General features: G+C 38.4%; 1 protein-coding gene and 1 pseudogene across 32 annotated transcripts in view; both read left to right on the plus strand.

The window, feature by feature from the left end:
• Positions 1–19,143, plus strand: part of PBRM1 (polybromo 1) — a 121,621-nt gene that overhangs the window by 60,143 nt on the left and 42,335 nt on the right. For all 32 annotated transcript variants that reach the window (XM_077858600.1, XM_077858605.1, XM_077858591.1 and 29 more), the window contains 2 exons: positions 3,343–3,985; positions 8,667–8,878. In XM_077858600.1, the coding sequence (XP_077714726.1) occupies positions 3,343–3,985; positions 8,667–8,878 (855 nt within the window). The remainder of the gene's footprint in view (positions 1–3,342; positions 3,986–8,666; positions 8,879–19,143) is intronic.
• LOC144289940 (protein CREG1 pseudogene) lies at positions 8,885–10,471 on the plus strand (annotated as a pseudogene).

Genomic DNA, 19,143 nt, shown 5'->3' on the forward strand with positions numbered 1-19,143 from the left:
CTGGGTTGTGAGTTCAAACCCTATATTGGGTATAGAGATTACTCTAAAAAATAAATTTAAGAAACAGCTGGGTGGCTCAGTCAGTTGAGTGTCCAGTCTTGGTTTCAGCTCAGGTCATGATCTTAGGATCCTGGGACCAGGCTTTGTTGGGCTCTGCTTCAGGTTCTTTCCCTCTTCCCCTCCCCCCACTTGTATATGCTCTTTTTCTCTCTAAAATAAATAAATCTTTTTTAAAAAATAAATGTAAAAAGTTTTTAAAAATAGAAGTAATTTCTTATTTTTTTTAAGATTTTATTTATTCATGAGAGATACACAGAGAGAGGCAGAGACATAGGCAGAGAAAGAAGCAGGCTCCATGCAGGGACCCTGATGCAGGATTCAATGCAGGACTCGATCCAGGACCCCAGGATCATAACCTGAGCCAAAGATTATTAGCTCAACTGCTCTGCTCAACTGCTGAGGCACCGAGGTGTCCCAATAGAAGTAATGTCATAAGTTAAGTTAGGAAATGATAGATAATTAATAGTAACTAAATATGTGTAAACATACGTATATTTTTTCTAAAGTTCAGGAAAGGGAGATTTTAATGTGTAATATTGACTTTCTTTTATTTCTCTATTTTGTATTATGAAAAGTTTCAAATATACATATGAAGAATGGTATAACAAACTCCTGTATATACCAGTCAGCGTTTCTCAAGATTGTGTCATACTTACTTCCTATATCTGTTTTTCTCTCTTTTGTTTTAAATTATTTTAAAGGAAATTCAGTCATGTCATTTCATTTCTGTATAGTTCAATGTGCATCTCTAAATTTGCAGATATTTTCTTAAATAACCATGAAATCATTATTAACACTGAACAAAATTAGCAATTTCTTCCTTTCATCTAATACCGGTAAATTTTCAAATTTTACTCCTTTTCTCATGAATGTATTTGTACAGTTGGTTTCTTCAAATTCGGACCTAATTAAGTTCTGTATATTTTATTTGATAGCTATGCCCTCTGTTCATAGTCTAGAGCAGGTCCCTCCTTTTTTAATTCTCATGTTATTGACTCTTTAGAAACCAGATCACTTTCTTGCACAGTTTCAAGTTCTGGATTAATCAGTTCACTTCCTTATGATATCAGCTAACTTTTCTCTTTATTCCTCTCATTTCTTAAAAAATGGAAGTTTATTCCAGAAGCTTCATTAGATTCAGTTTCAGCCTGGCAGGAATGCTTGCTTCATAATAGGTTTTCTTCTTTTTTTTTTTAAGATTTATTTATTTATTCATGAGAGACACAGAGAGGGGCAGAGACACAGGCAGAGGGAGAAGCAGGCCCCATGCAGGGAACCCGACGTGGGACTCGATCCCGGGGCCCCAGGATCACACCCCGGGCGGAAGGTGGCGCCAAACCACTGAGCCACCTGGGCTGCCCCATAATAGGTTTTCTGCACCTAACGTTGCATCACACCTTGCAGCAATGTCTGGTTGCGGTGGAATCTACGTAAGGTCCACATACCGCACTTGATACTTCTTTTAATCTGCAAATCCCCCTTCCATCTTTCTTTTTTTCCTTTGCAGTCTATTTGTTGAAGAAATTGGGGCTATACTGTAGCTTCCCACAGTCTGGGCTTTGCTAATTGCATCCCTTTGCTGTAGTTTACATGTTCTCATGTCCTTTGTATTTCCTCTAAATTGGTGGTTGAAGCAAAGAGGCTTGATCAGATTTAAGTTAGATTTGATCCTCATTCCCTCCTTTTGGCACAAAAACCCACCTTCAGAGGTGGTGAATGGTCTTCCATTAGGTGGCCCTGTAACAGCTGTCATTTCTTCCACATGTTAACAGCTGTTGATGCTGACTACATTAATTCATTAAAGAGGTATAAAATAGCAATAGTCTGATTTTATCATTCCTTGCTCAATTACCAACTGGAATATTTCTGTATAGAGAAGCTGCCTCATCCAATGTTTGGTTAACCAGTGGTGCAATTTTTTGCTTGTTTGTCTTGTTTTGTTTTGGATTTTTTGAAACCATAAACAGTAAATCCCCTTTCAGCTTTGTTTACCAGTTTTCCAAATAACGCATTGGTTTACTAGTGTCCTCCAACATTTATCCAGTTCGTCTGTTCATTTTTATATATCATTAAGAACTACTAAATTCAGACGCGTTGCTAAGTTTTAACTCATTGCAGTTGTCCTTATTGATGCCCCTATTATCCCAGGCTGGCCGCTGTTTTCTACTGACATGACCACAGTAAAAAAGTGTTTAGATTCTTTACTGTCTTGTGTTTCAAGATACACAAGGCTCATCTTGTGCCAATTGTGAGTCAGCCATTTGCTAAGGAGCTGCTGGTGTTAATATTTAAAATCTATATTTCAGAATTATAGTCAATATAGTCAGACTACGTGGGGTTATACTGCTACTGCATTGGTCATTGTTTCTAGGATTTTCAGCGAACAGGACTAGGAAATTTTGTATGTGTTTGTTTTATACCTAAAGATAAAATACATTGTAAGTTTATATTGATGCTCTTAACTGAGATTTATGGCTACAAGATTTTTATTCAGTGTTCTTTGTTTTAACATCCGTATCTCTTTCTTATGTGATAAAAATCTGTCCTCAGGATGCCTGGGTGGCTTGGTTGGTTAAGTGTCTGCCTGCAACTCAGGTCATGTTCTCAGGGTCCTATGATTAACCTCTGAGTTGTGCTCCCTGCTCAGCAGGGAGTCTGCTTCTCTTTCTCCCTCTGCCTCTCCCCTGCTAGTGCTCTCTCTCTTGCTCTCTCAAATAAAGAAATGAAATCTTTAAAAAAAAAAATCTCAGTTCTCAAGGGTGCTACAGGTGATAGAATTAGAATGTTACATAGCTATTCATTTGCTTTATTCTACCTTACAACTATTTCAACATGATAGTACTTATTACTCTATCAGTAAAAATGATTATTAAAAACAGTTTAAATTTGTTTCCAGTTTCTTTGTCCATAGAATATACTTCACTAGAGATATGCTAGTTGAACTGTGTTGGGGATTCCTGGGTGGCTTAGCAGTTTAGCGCCTGCCTTTGGCCCAGGGCGCGATCCTGGAGTCCCGGGATCAAGTCCCACGTCAGGCTCCCGGCATGGAGTGTTTTTCCCTCCTCCTGTGTCTCTGCCTCTCTGTCTCTCTCTATGTCTATCATAAATAAATAAATAAATAAATAAATCTTTTTTAAAAAAAAAAGTGTAACTGACTAGTTGAACTGTGTTTTACAAATCACTTAGAGTACTGCCTGTCTTTTGATTATGCTTTATCAACTATATACAATTTGGGTTCATTCATTTCATTTTATACATTTAACAGTAAGTTTCTTTCTTTAGGTAGGAAGAGTGGAATTTCTCCTAAAAAATCAAAATACATGACTCCAATGCAGCAGAAACTAAATGAAGTCTATGAAGCTGTAAAGAACTATACTGATAAGAGGGGTCGCCGCCTCAGTGCTATATTTTTGAGGCTTCCCTCTAGATCTGAACTGCCTGACTATTATCTGACCATTAAAAAGCCCATGGACATGGAAAAAATTCGAAGTCACATGATGGCCAACAAATACCAAGATATAGACTCCATGGTTGAGGACTTTGTCATGATGTTTAACAATGCCTGTACATACAATGAGCCTGAGTCTTTGATCTACAAAGATGCCCTTGTTCTGCACAAAGTCCTCCTTGAAACTCGGAGAGACCTGGAGGGAGATGAGGACTCTCATGTCCCAAATGTGACTTTGCTGATTCAAGAGCTCATCCACAATCTTTTTGTGTCAGTCATGAGTCATCAGGATGATGAAGGAAGATGCTACAGTGATTCTTTAGCAGAAATTCCTGCTGTGGATCCCAACTTTCCAAACAAACCTCCTCTTACTTTCGATATAATTAGAAAGAATGTTGAAAATAATCGTTACCGGCGGCTTGATTTATTTCAAGAGCATATGTTTGAAGTCTTGGAAAGGGCAAGAAGGATGAATCGGTAGGTTTCAAAGCTATTTCTTTTTGAGAAGATGTGGTAGTTAATGCGAAATAGAAGAAAATTCTGCTTTGCTACACTATTTCAGTATTTCAGCTAAGGTATATAATCACAGTTGGTGGGGTGCTGTTTTGAATTCTAATTTTCCACAACTTTTAGAGAGTAAGTATAGGCTGTGGGAGAGAGAAGGCACGCTACTGAATCATCTAGATCAGGACCAGTAAAAAGGAAAGAAGACAAAGTTGAAGATTTGTTGAAAAGCATAATCTCTTAAAATATCTTTCACAGATGCTTTGTTTTAAGGATAGAATGCTTATAATTAGAAATAGTAATGTGATTTCTTTTTTAGTTCAATCCAAGCATGCTTTGAATAAATTAAAATAGCTCTGAGTTACTAATCTAAGGTTAGCCAATTTAAATTTGATCACCATTTCCAGTTCCTAAAAAGGCTCCTTTTTTTATCTCAGATTTCTCAATTTTAAGTTCCTTTTGCAGATATTTAATGTACTAAAAAGCAATCAAATTTATATTTCCATCAAACTTGAATTCCCTTTTAATTTTGATCTGCATTATATCTCTGCCACAGAAGAATGGTATAATTGACATCAAAATAATTTCAGTTCAGCAGTTAGAGTGTGTCTTCTGTGTGCTTTTAGAGTCACTTGGAAGAATATAAAGTTAAAGATACGGACCCTACCTTCCTGGAGCTTATAGTCTACCTTGCTGAAAGGAGACTTTTAGGCAGTAAGTGTAGAGTAATTCCAGCTAGGGAATCTGGTGAAGCCTGCATTTACTCCGGATCTTGAAAGAAAAATTAGTGGTAACATTTACTGTTCCTATTAAGTATTTGTTCTTTGTAAAGCACCATGCTGAACACTTTATCTAGATAATCTCTAGCCCTTATAATAGCCATTCCAGGAAATAATCTTCCCACTTTGCATTTGAAGTGCACAGACAGAAGTAAATTGCCTAAAGTCACACAACTAGTAAGTTGCCTAAGTCACACATCTTGTTCCCCACTGCAAAGCCAGTCACCAGGACACCAGTCATGGAGCCCAGCCATGAATGATAAGGCTGTGCTCTTGTGCTTTAAGAGCTTGAAGTCCAACAGTTGGGATAGGATCTATGCTTAGGGAAAAATAATTGTAGGCATGAGACAACATATAACAAATTGATATGTAATAAATATGGTGGAGTAGGAACCCTGTGCTATAGTTCTGAAAAGACCTGAGGCATTGGGGAAGAATGGGAGAATGGGTGAGATGTATAAGGCAAGTGGTTTGAGTGCATGCAGGGGTTAAGAATTGAATGTGGTGTGTTCAAGAGATGGGTGGTGTTGAGGTCAGGTTGAGAGGCGCATTTAGGAAATGGTCTTTCATGTTCAATATTGGGAATAGACAGGAAGAGAAAGATGGAGAGACATCTTGCTGTCAAAATTTGCATTCATTATTTCCATTTATTCAACAAGTATTAACTGAGTGGCTACCAGTTATAAACATGTTCTAGGTACTTGGTATACACCAGTGGGCAAGACAGACAAATCCTGCTTTCCTGGAGCTTAGACTTCATATTTGTTCTCAGTTTTCCTAAATAGTCCTTAAATCTAAAGTCACTCCTCTCCTCCATCCCTGCCCTGCCCCCATTACATCTTGGGGTTAGTTCTGTGAGTCTCTCAAAAATGCATTTGTCTCTTAGATCATTAGCAGCTTCGTTTGTTTTACATAGATAATGTCTATTTTAAGAAATAAGCAGATTTGTATCTGTAGGAAATGAGTTCTTTTCATTCTCCCATTGTTGATGTGATTGGTATTTACTTTTGAGGCTTAGAAGGTAGAGTCTAGGGTGCATTTCTTTATGAGGCAGTGATGAGTTTCACTCTTTTGCCCAGAGCTTTGTAAAACTAAGGGAAGCCATTTTTTATCTTTATCATGTGAAGGTCATGTTATGACCTTAAAGTACTTAAGCATAAGCATGCTGCTGAGGTGGAGATGCATCAGTTTATTGAATGATAAACCATCATTTTATCTATTTTGTCAGTAATGATAATAGACACCTCAAAAATACTAAGTTCATGAATTTAAATTTTTTTTTAAGATTTTATTTATTTATTCATGAGAGAGGCAGAGACATAGGCAGAGGGAGAAGCAGACTCCACACAGGGAGCCCAATGTAGGACTCGATCCAGGACTCCAGGATCATGCCCTGGGCTGAAGGCAGGCACTAAATGCCACCCAGGCATTCCTAAGTTCATGAATTTAATGAAGTCCATAAGCACTAGATTTCTATGTAGATCTCCAGCAGTGTTCATGCTTCTTTACACTCACCCTGACCCACTCACTGCTGCCACTCAACATCACCAAGGACTTCACACCCTGAAATAGGAGGGGTCTGAAAAGTGAGACAGAGAAAAATTCATTCAGGTGACAGTGATTTGTCCAGTAGTATTCAGTAACAAATAGCACTGACGTAAGCAGTAAGCCACTGGCTTTCCTCATCTGCTGGCAGCGTTCCTGCATTTAGTTAGTTCTCTGACTGCCTTAGAGGAGGGGAACCTTTGGGAAGACGAGGACAAGGAAAGCACTAAGAGCTTCCTCCACTCTTAATTATTTCATTCTCTACCAGCGATAAGGGGAATGAGAGTTATTATCTTTTTCCTTGTTGACTTGAGTTCTTGCTCTTGTGCATGCAGGCAACACTGACCCTCTTAGATTAATAACTTCTTAATATTACTTTATTCAAATAAAACAGGAAAGATAAGTCAGATATTTAATGGCTGTGTGCAGAACTTCCATTATTAAGCAACACTACTTGGTGGAATTATGAATCTGACCTTTCATGTAACAGGGATTACCAGAAGTTCGTTTTCACTTTTAATTTTATACTTAAAATTGTAAGCTATTATAAAATGACTTTTAATCCCAAGTGAATACTCTTCAGACATCTCTGTTCAGAAAACAGGCATCAAAATAATATCATAGTTTCTTCCCTTGACCAGTTTTATTTTTATTGCATTCCTACAAGTATTAGCATTTCTGTAACCTGAAAAGATTTCTAAAACCATTCCAGAAACATTCATTTAGGTTATTATTGGCAGTGTTTTTAGATTGTTTGCCAGTTCACCTTTGCTGATGGGGAGAAGCATTCTGGAGGCTTCACTAAAATTTGATGCTCTAGTGAAAGATATTAGCAGGTGGCTAACTGGGCTTGCTACTACGCCTGGCACCCTCCTCTGACTAGAATGTGTCCATAACTGCTGCTAAGACTTTGTCTGTGGTTACTTCTGTGAATCATTTTTCAGAACCTCGTATTCCTAGTGATAGAATTATGTTTAAACCATCCTCAGGGGGCAGCCTGGGTGGCTCAGCGGTTTAGCGCTGCCTTCGTTCGGCCCAGGGTGTGATCCTGGAGACCCGGGATTGAGTCCCATGTCAGGCTCCCTGCATGGAGCCTGCTTCTTCCTCTGCCTGTGTCTCTGCCCCTCTCTCTCTCTCTCTATGTGTCTCTCATGAATAAATAAATAAAGTCTTTAAAATAAATAAACCATCCTCAGAGCACAGTGGATTAGAGATAATAAGAAAAGTTTCTGGGATCCCTGGGTGGCGCAGCGGTTTAGCGCCTGCCTTTGGCCCAGGGCGCGATCCTGGAGACCCAGGATCAAATCCCACATCGGGCTCCTGGTGCATGGAGCCTGCTTCTCCCTCTGCCTATGTCTCTGCCTCTCTCTCTCTCTCTCTCTCTCTCTCTGTGACTATCATAAATAAATAAAAATTTAAAAAAAATTTCTTCCAGTCTAAATTCTTTTTTTTTTTAAGAATTTATTTATTTATTTTTTTTTTTTATTTTATTTTTTTATTGGTGTTCAATTTACTAACATACAGAATAACACCCAGTGCCCGTCACCCATTCACTCCCACCCCCCGCCCTCCTCCCCTTCTACCACCCCTAGTTCGTTTCCCAGAGTTAGCAGTCTTTATGTTCTGTCTCCCTTTCTGATATTTCCCACACATTTCTTCTCCCTTCCCTTATTTTCCCTTTCACTATTATTTATATTCCCCAAATGAATGAGAACATATAATGTTTGTCCTTCTCCGACTGACTTACTTCACTCAGCATAATACCCTCCAGTTCCATCCACGTTGAAGCAAATGGTGGGTATTTGTCATTTCTAATAGCTGAGTAATATTCCATCGTATACATAACTTGCCATCAGGGAAATACAAATCAAAACCACAATGAGATACCACCTCACACCAGTGAGAATGGGAAAAATTAACAAGGCAGGAAACAACAAATGTTGGAGAGGATGTGGAGAAAAGGGAACCCTCTTACACTGTTGGTGGGAATGTGAACTGGTGCAGCCACTGTGGAAAACTGTGTGGAGGTTCCTCAAACAGTTAAAAATATACCTGCCCTACGACCCAGCAAGAATTTATTTATTTATTCATGAGAGACAGAGAGGCACAGGGAACGAGCCTTAAGGAAGAGGAAACTGTAGGCACGAGGCTCATCGAGGTAAAACGGCACTTCAGATTCTGTTCTAAAACTTTCAAGGAGATATCCTACTGTACAGAAGTACCATTTTATCAGTTAACATGTTACAGTAGCATTGGGTAGAGTTTAACATGTAACTGAATTGTGTGAAAGAAGTAGCTTTTATCAGTGGATGCTCTTAATTCCATTATAGGACAGACTCTGAAATCTATGAGGACGCAGTAGAACTACAGCAGTTTTTTATTAAAATTCGTGATGAACTCTGCAAAAATGGAGAGATCCTGCTTTCACCAGCACTCAGCTACACCACAAAGCATTTGCATAATGATGTGGAGAAAGAGAAAAAGGAAAAATTGCCAAAAGAACTAGAAGAAGATAAACTAAAACGAGAAGAAGAGAAAAGAGGTTGGTTTCTTTTCATTTTATTAAATATGAAGAAATAATTACATTCTGTTCTAGTTGTGGCTCTCCTAGCTAGCTGTGGGGACGGATCCTGTCTGTGTAAATGTTGACTCTTTCAGAATGGACATGTTGAGATAGGAATGCTTTTACCATCATCATTTTGGTCATCAGACTGTTAAAAATTGGAAGTGCTGAGTAGCACAGCCATGACGCTAGTATATCAGGGATAATCAGTTAACTCACAAATGTTGGAGCTCACCAGGTCATAATACTGTTGGCAGATAAAAGCTGCAGGGCCTGTCCGGAGCTGAGAGCATTCTCAGCAGTGAGTACATCAAGGTTCTGTCCTGTTATGTAACAGAATGGCTTTCATCCTATCGGCTCGGCCAGATTAGATGTTTTGGTTGAACCACAATGCTAGGAGGAAATTTTTATTTTCATTGTATCAACGCAAAAATTTTATTTTGAGTCACTTGCCAGAATTTAGAAATTTTGACAGTGGGAACTTTTATTAGAAATATCATTTCTCAACTCTTGCTGGAGTCATCACCATGGCCAGTCTGCTAGCACTGGCACCAATGGTGCTGCTGGTGGCACTGGTGCAGGGCTGGGGAGGCCAGAATCACAGGGACTGGGACACCGCCTCGATACCACTTCCACAAGGACACAGAGCATGTGGCCCACTTCATGACATATCTGTGACTGGGGTGCACTGGCTGCAGAGGAGGCTGTACACCACTAGGCCTTGATCAGTGTCTTCTTGCTCAGTGATGGGCTGGGCATGGGTAGTGGCATGCCCAACTACTACCTGAGCCCACTGCAGCAATTGGTGGGCAGCCTGCAGGAGAATCCACATGCTATGCTGACCATGTCTTTGGCATAGACCTAACTTCTGCAGGAAGCACGTATTTGATCCCTAAAGTTCCCTCTCTGCTCCCATGATACTGTCAGGAACTGTTAACAAGATAGATGAAACGGAAATGGATTTTGCCAAGCAATCACTGTTCATCCAGCACCCTGAGATGAAAACCTGACCTTCCAGCCGTAATTGGTTCTCTGCCAAGTTGAATTAACCAACATCTGGGTCCTGGACTACTTTGGTGGGCCAAAAATAGTAACACCTGAACAATATTACAGTGTCACATTTTAGGGAAGTAGAATGCAGCAAATTTAACAACACCCATGACTTTGCCTGGGATAGCTCATACAGACTTGAAGGGCTTAATGTTTCTCTGTGGAATGCTTCCAGATTAACGAGTTTTCTTTCACATACTGGTTTGTTTGCTTGCTTGCTGCTTGCTTGCTTTTTTACAAAATAGAGTTGGACTATTCCTGTATTTCTTGGGAGATGTGGTTGCCTGGTTTTTGTTTTTGTTTTTTCATATTTTGAAGCCATTTTGTAGAGGTATGTCTTTCATTGTAAGTATTTTTCCTTATAGTTTTCCAGCGGTGCTCCTTGAAGAGGAGCCAGTGCCAGATTTAGATTTCCCATTGGCATTTGAAGGTACTCAAAGATGTGTCTTTAATTCCTGGAAGCCACTGTGCTGGAGAGAGGGCCTCACTCACCCACGGCTGCACCTGCACTGCCTGAGCCTATGCGCCCACATATATATGTGGCTGAGACAGACCATGGTGAGACACAAATAGAGCTTCCTCCTCATAGTCCATTTGTGTCTGACAGGCCTGGGTGTTGATCCAACATAGGGCAAAACCATTTCTTATAAAGAACTTCTCTTTTTACTTTTCAAATCTAGAATAATAATTACCTAGAACAAAAGAAGTTTATGAAACATGTCCTGAATTTGATTTTCCCACCTAAATGAACATGGTATAATCAGTGTCCTCCATTCAAAACATACACATACACACATGTACACGTTACTCTATGTTTTTTGTTTTCTATTTTGCCCCCAAATGGCTTGCAAAAAAAAAGGATGCAGGCAGGGAATTTTGTGTTGGTCATTTCCAGTGTTCTTTTGTAAGTAAAGTTTACCTGACATGGACCAGCTTAAGCCAGGCCCAAAACCACCTGTGTTCAAGTACACTTAATAGCTTTTTAAGCAGTGCTGCTCTCAGCAGTGGCCTAAGACTTCCTCAACTCCTGTAAATCTTTAAATAGCTTCCATGCTGTTACTACCTAAATCAGGTCATCAGGAAGCAGATAACATGACTTTAAAAAAAATCATATTTCTTCAGAAAAGAAGAAACTGGTTTTATTACCTGTACACATGATTTCAGAAGATGATACAAGGTCTCTCGTAAAGAGGTGTGTCAGGAACCAGGCTGCTGAATCCTTAAATGGCTGAGAGGAAGAAGGAAGTTGAATACTAGTCGTTATGTTTAAAAACTATAAAGTGAACTTTCTTTAAATCCAACAAACAGCTTCTGTTTAAGAAAAATGATTTAGAGGCACCTGGGTGGCTCAGTTGTTTAAGTGTCCAACTCTTGATCTTAGCTCAGGTCATGATCTCAGGGTCATAGGATTGAGCCCCATGTAAGGTTCAGTGGAGAGTCTGCTTGAAATTCTCCCTCCCACCTCTGCCCCTTTCCCTCCTTGCTCTCACTCTCTCCCTCCCTCACTCTTTCTTAAAAAAAAAAGAAAGAAAGAAAAAGAAATGATTTCTATTAAACTTGGTAAAATAGGTTACTCAAAATAATTAAAAGCATTATTTTACTGAGAAGAAAAGAAATGTGGTCATTTCTTATAAAGTTATTATCATTATCATTCTTTTCATGAGACAGCTTTTTTTTTAGCATAGTTGACACACAATGTTATGTTAATTTCAGGTGTATTTCTTATAAAGTTTGAGTTCTTATAAAGATGGCTATCTAGGATATGTGATTTTCCAAGAGTTATATTAGTCTTTAGCATCACATCTGCTTAGGGCTTTTTTTCCATAGACAAGAAAACAAAGTTGATTTGAAGCAAATTATCATATGCAATGGCATATGCAGAAAAGAGAAGGGAACCTGGTTGGTGACAGTAATTTATCAGCATAAGGCTAGGTGCACAGAACCCGGCAACTTTGCTGCCATAGAGGATGTACTCATTTAAGATGGTGAGAGTGTATGGAATGAGTGTCTTTGCCAGCTAAAAGTGATCAATGCAGAGATGAATGGGGTAAACCTGCAGCTTTGCTAACCAAAATTACATTGAGGTTGAGGAATATCCTGGAAAGTAGCCATAGAAGATCTGAGATAACTCTCACACATTCTTAGCTGACTGAAAAACTATGCCTCTGCAAGGGAAATGGGAGAACCTCATGAAAAACAAAATACAAGCAATACTTGAAAGTTGGTTACAACTTTGAATGTATCCCCCAAGCCACATGCACATCAGTCAGCAGAAGGTGAGTCCTTATGAGTTTGAGGTGTTTGAAGACAATCTTCACCTATATCATTGGCTGACCCTTGACTAAGCAGACTTGGGAGCGAACCCTCATTCCATGCGTCCTAGTATACTTATATTGGGAGTCTCAGAGAACAGAAGAAAAAGGAAGAGGGAGAAAAATACTTAAAGACATAATGGCTGAAAACTTCACATTTGATAGAAAACATTAACTTACAGCTGTAAGAATGCCAGGAAAACACAAGGAGAACCATTTCTAGATACATCATCTGAAAGAGAAAATCTTGAAAGCAACAAAACAACTTACCACGTTCAAGAAAATAATATGATAATGGCTCATAAAAAATAATGGAGGCCAGAAAGCAGTGACATGATATTCAAAGTGCTGAAAAGGATAAAAACTGAACCAGTGTATCCAGTGAAACTGTCCTTCAAAAATGAAGCTGAAATAAGACATTCTTAGATAAACAAAAACAGAATTCACTGCTGGCAGAACTTTCCTATAAAAAAACACTGAAGGAAGAGCTTTAGGCCAAAAGAAAACACCACCAGATGGTTGGCTTGAATCTACAGGAACGACTGAAGGGTAGTGAAAATGGTAAATATAAGACTGTATTTTTTTCCACTTTTCTTCTCCTGATTTCTTAGAAAACATTACATTTTTTAAACAAATAGTTACAACATCATCGTTTAAAGAAGTATGTGAAAGTAGTAGCACAAAGGAATGGAGCTATTTTGGAGCAAAGCTGTACCATTTAACAAAATCAAGTCAGTATCAACCTAAAGTAGATGGTGATAAGTTAAAGATGTGTATTGTAATGCCACTAAAAACAAATAGCGATAAAAATCCAACACAGGAATTAAAGTGGTACACCAGAAATACTTGTTAACACGAAAGGCAGTAAAGAAGAAAAAGAACAAAAAACATAAGAGATATAAAAAACAAATAGTAAATGGCAGACATTAATTCAGTCATATTAATACTGTTACATATTGCAAATAGACTAACCAAATCGCCGGCCAAATTTTAAAAGTAATATCTAACTCTGTGCTGAAGAGACTTGTTCTAGATTCCAAAACAAAAATAAATTGAAAGGAAAAGGAGGGAGAAAGATATAACCTGCAAATACTAACTGTAGTGAGTTGGAATGGCTGTATCAATATCAAATAGACTTTAAGAGAAGAACTGTTACTAGAGACAAAGAGGGGTATCTCATAACATTAAAAATGTCAAGACATTGAAACATAATATTTATGAATGTATACATACCTAACAGTGGAGCCTCCAAATACATGAAGCAGAAACTGACAGAATTAAAAAATTAAAAAAGAGAAATAACCTGGGATGCCTAGGTGGCTCAGTGGTTGGGCGTCTGCCTTCGGCTCAGAGTGTGATCCCGGGATCCAGGATTGGGTCCCACATTGAGCTCCTTGCAGGGCGCCTGCTTCTCCCTCTGCCTATGTCTCTGCTTCTCTCTCTCTCTCTCTCTCTGTCATAAATAAATAAATAAATAAATAAATAAATAAATAAATAAATAAATAATTTTTTTAAGAAACAATTTAATATAGTCTCAGTACTCCTTTCTCAGCAGTTGATAGACCAAAAATCTGTGCTCTCTTCTCACCAGTTGATAAACCAACTAGCAAAAAAGTACAAAAGACTTGAATAGCATTGCTAAGGACTGAAAGTTTATGTCCCCCCAGAATTAATATGTTGTAACCTCATCTCCAGTGTGATGGTATTTGGAGGTGGGGCCTTTAGAGGAGGTGATTAGGTTTGCATGTGGTCATAGGGGTGGAGCCACCACAAGGGGATTGTTACTGTATGTGAATCAGAAAGTGGGCTCTCACCAGACACCAGATCTGCTGGCACCTTGGTCTTGGTCTTCTCACCCTCTAGAACTGTGAGAAGTGAATGTTTAAGCTACTTTTATGTGGTGGGTTTATTATAGCAGCTTTGAGCTAAGGCATGGACTATCAACCAGCTTGACATGCAGTGAAACACTGCACCCAGTAATACACGTTCTTGTCAAGCATACCTGCAGCGTTATCTAGGATGGACCATATACTAGGTCATGAAACAAGTTTCAGAATATTTAAAAGGATTGAAATCCTACCAAGGTTTACTCTCTGAACACAATGGGATTTAGACTGGAAATCAGCAACAGAAATCTGGAAAATCCCCAAATATTTGGAAAGGAAGCAGTTAACTTCTGACTAACCCATGAATCAAAGAAAATATCAAGGACAGTTAGAAAAATCTTGAACTGAATTCAAACAAAAACACAATGTATTAAAACTTACGGCTATATCTAAAGCAGTTCATAGAAAGAAACTTCTAGCTTTAAACACATATACTGAAAGGAGTAAAGATCTAAAATAAGTCTATTTTTCCACCTCAAGAAGTTAGAGAAAAAAGCCAATCACACCTGAAGTAGAGGAAACAATAAAAATTGGGATGAAAATAAATGAAAGAGGAAACAGAAAATGCCAGTGCGGTAATGGGTATGACATTTGTGACAATCCATGTTGTTTCTATTGACAAAATTTTGTATACAAAATTTTGGATTATTAAGGTTTTTGAAGTCTTACTGACACTTTTCCTGGCAATACAAAATTAGTGACAGCTGCTTCTTTAATTACTATAAGGATGTTCTCAAAATGTGGCCTCTAGGTAAGCAGCATCAGCATCACTTGAGAACTGGTGAGAAATGCACATTTTCAGGGTGCCTGGATGGCTCTCTCTGTTAAACATCTGACTCTTGATCTTAGCTCAGGTCTTGATCTTAGGGCTGTGAGTTCTAGCCCCACTTTGAGTGTGGAGCCTTCTTAAAGAAAAGAAATGCAAATTCTCTGATCCCACTGCAGACCTATCAATTCAGAAACTCTGAGGATGGGACCCAACAGTCTATGTTTCAACAAGTCCTATAGTAGATGGTTCTGATGCATACTTAGTTGTGGGAATCACTGCTATACGGCTTTAGCTCTAATGGAGGAGCAGGAACTTATTAACAGTAACTGCTATCTTGCTTCTTGGTGGATTAGCAATGATACATGAACCCATTACACAACCTTGGAACTGACATTTTTAAAACTGTTGGTCTCAGCCCTTGTTTGATCCTTTGTTACCAGGAAATACTTCTGGTGACTTAAATATGTGAAAAAAAGCATATGGTAGAAAAGCAGAGCCACATAAAAAGACAGTAGGAAATTTTCATTCCTTTCCCATTGCTCTGCCTATCTCAGGAGGCTGCAGGCCTTTGCTGACAGGAGGAAAAGGAACGCTGCTCCACAGAGCTGCTTTCTAAGGCTGCCAAGAATAACCCTATTAACACTTCTTTTTTTAACACCAACTCAGGGACTGTATTTCCTAGCACTGGGACTGGAAGTAGGTAAGTATTAGTGCTTTGCCATACAATGTGAAGTCAGCACTTGAAGGACTGAGGAGGAAGGGGGACCCAGAGACTTATTCTAACTAGTTATTTCTAGCCATAAGAGAACTGTCATCTGCTTCACATCATCCTATGTCAGGTCACTTAATGAATATTAAAAAGACACCAAACCAAAATAAATAAATACTAAATTTTAAAATAAAAAAAATTTAAAAGACACCAAACCTCCAGAAAGTAGGATGGCGGATGTCTATGTTAGTCAGCCATCTGTGTCTTTAAGCCATAAGAGGAGGTTTCTTAATAATGATGGAAATTGAGATGAACTAGAAGACCTCACACATCTTGTTTTGTATTAAACACTAGAACTAATCCTAGGGTAGGTAAGCAAAGGTAAGAGAACTTGGAGGCCTTTTACTTTAATGTGGCAGGCAGATGGTACAGGTGCCTGCTGCTAGTGCATCCCAAAACCCCTCTAAAATGATGGAAAGGGGATTTTAAAGCAAAACAAAAGACAAAAAAGAAGGGAAGCAATGGAAAAGGAGATGGTGGCAATGAGAATTTGGGTAAATTGCTAACACTGGCTTCCCTACCAGCATCTGAAGAAGACCTTACATAGGCTCGTGCCTATCTAGAGTGGTGCAGAGATTAGAGCACCAAGTACTCCTGGAAATAGAGGTGCTGAAAACAGTTGAAAGTCTACATTTAAAGGAGTTGAACCTCATCTCACTTCCCGAACCCTTCCTGTGATTGTTCACCCCGAAGTATCTAGACGGACAGCGGCAGTCTGAAAGGCTAGAGGTACAATTCTGAAGAGCGAGATTATGAGAGGATTTATATTAGTAGTGAGACCTCTGGCCCTTTGAACTTTTTAGCTCCTAGCCTGTGGCAGTCAGGCTTACAGTTCTAAAACGGGAAATTTTTCTCTTGAGAAGTAGATCAAGCAATGAGGGAAAAAATGTAAATTGAGAGCTTTAAGTCAGCTTTTTTTTTTTTTTAATATAGCATTTTGTTTTTAAGTAGCAAGTATTGACTTAAATAGGATCAAATATTAAGGAAAACCTGTAAGATGTAAGATAAAGAACACAACAAAAAAGTAAAGGCAGACTGAGAAAAATGTTTTAAAAAACCAAAAACTAGTAAACTAAGATTAGACCTTCAGAGAGTTGATAAGCTATTGCATCCATAAAGTAAGAACAGGAGGCCATAAAACTGAGCATTCACAAAACAGAAAGTTTCTTGGAAATTGAAAATATGACAAACCAACAGAATGAGAAAATATTCATAAATCATATATCTGATGAGAGTCTAACATCAGAATATTTAAGTTCCATAATAATTCAGAAACGGACAAAGGATTTGAATAGATCTATCTACAAAGAAGTCATAGATGTCCATAAAATGTTTAACATCATTAACAGATGACAAAAAATGTTTAACATCATTAATCATTAGGGAAATGTAAAACAAAACTACAGTTAGATACCACTCCATTCTTTACAGGATGGCTGTTATCAAAAGGGGGAAAAAAAAAAAGGCAAGTGTTGAGGATGTGGAGAAATTGGAACCCTCATACATTGGTGGTGGGAATGTAAAATGGCACAGCCATTATGGGAAATAGTTTGACAATTCCTTAAAAAGGTAAACATTGAATTACTATATCATCCATTAGTTCCACTCCTGGATGTAAAACCAAAGAACTAAAAGCAGGAATTCATAGACATACTTGTATATCAATATCCATAATAGCATGATTCACAATAGGCAAAAGGCAGAAACAGCCTTAAGTGTCTGTTAACTAATGAATAAACAAAACATAGTATATGCACACAATGGAGTGTTATTCACCCATAAAAACGTAGTGAAGTTGTGACACATGCTGCAACATTAATGAACCTCGAAAACATGCTAACTGAAATAGGCCAGAAGGAAAGGACAAATCTATGATTGTACCTATATCAGGTACCTACAGTAGCAAATTTACTGAGACAGAAAGTAGAATAGAGGTTACCAGGGCCTGGTGGGGAGAGAGGTGAGTTAGTATTTAATGGGTACAGAGTTTCTGTTTGAAATAAAAAGTTTTGTCAGTAGATTGTGGTTATGATCGCACAACATTGTGAGTGTAATTAATGCCACTGATTTATCTATTTAAAATGGTCAAAAGGCAGATTTTATGTGGTGTATTACCAGTTTTTAAAAATTAATAACATACCAAGAAATCAAATTGTGTGTTTTAAATAGGAGAGTTGTATGGTGTGGGAATCCTATCTCAATGAAACCTAGAAAAAAAATGATAGAGTAGGGTGGGGCAGTAAGAGGATGGTGGTTAGTGGTTCAAACTTGTAAGGGGTAGTAAATAGGCATAGCACACTAATGCACACTAGAGTGGATATAGACAACAGTATCTTATGTAAGTGTAAGTATGTGCTGTAATAAGTGTCACTACAGTGGCAACAATATATAAATGTATCAAAGTAACTTGTACAACTTAACACATTGTTATATGTCAAATTGATTCAGTTTAAAAATTTTTTAATGATAGCAGAAAGGAAACACTTAGAGAAAGATTAGAAGATGAAGAAATCTCAAGGCAGTACAACAAAGAAGGAGAGAGATAATCAAAAGATCCACCCAAGAGGCCCAGAATCCAAGTGATTGCAAAGCACAGTTCTGCCAAACTTTCTGCCATGGTATAACAAGGATCTGCTTTCCAGTAGCATTTTCATTTCCACCTGTGCCTTCTGCTGCCAAGTCTTTAATGTCTGCCTCTCTCCCACAGTCTATTCAAGGCAGTGGAGGCTTTTTCTCTCCTCCTCAAAATTCTTCCAGTCTCTGTTCCTTCCCAATTCCAAAATCACCCTCCCATTTTTAAAAGTATATTTGTTGCAGTTAACACCCATTTTCCAGGTATCAAAATCTCATCCAAGTAATATCTCCTTTATGAGCTCAAAAGTCCCAGATCTTATTTGAATCATTTAATTGGGTGTATATGAGTGAGGCTCTGGGTATGATCCCTCCTGGGACACTGTTCCTCTGCATTTGTGGATCTTTGAAACCGAAAAACAAGTTTTCTGCTCCTATAATATAGTGATGGCACATGCATGGAATAGTGAGAGATATTCTCATTCAGAAATGGAGAAATGGAGAGGAAAGGGTCATTAGTTCTAAGCAGTCTTTAAGTCCACCTGTTCAGAGTCATTAGATTCCAAGTCCTAGAAAGAGTCTTCTGTGGCTCAGCACTCTACCCTCTACATCATCCTTTTTCATGAAAGGTAGCACTTGGCTACAGCTGAGTTTTATCAGCCTGTTTCCTCTCTCTAGAATTTTGAGGGGTTTAACAATCTTTCATTGTGTACTGTCTCTACCCCTTTCCATTCATTTGGCAGTGTTCCTGCTGGTATATGGTCCTGCTCAAGAACCTTGTGACTTATGTATCTTACAGGGATTCATTTGACAAATCAAATACTGGTAACATTTTCCTCCAAAATTGGCAAAACTTTTTAAAAAATGATGTGGGGCACCTAGGTGGC

This window comes from Canis aureus, chromosome 19 (assembly GCF_053574225.1).
Source record: "Canis aureus isolate CA01 chromosome 19, VMU_Caureus_v.1.0, whole genome shotgun sequence".
NCBI lineage: Eukaryota > Metazoa > Chordata > Mammalia > Carnivora > Canidae > Canis > Canis aureus.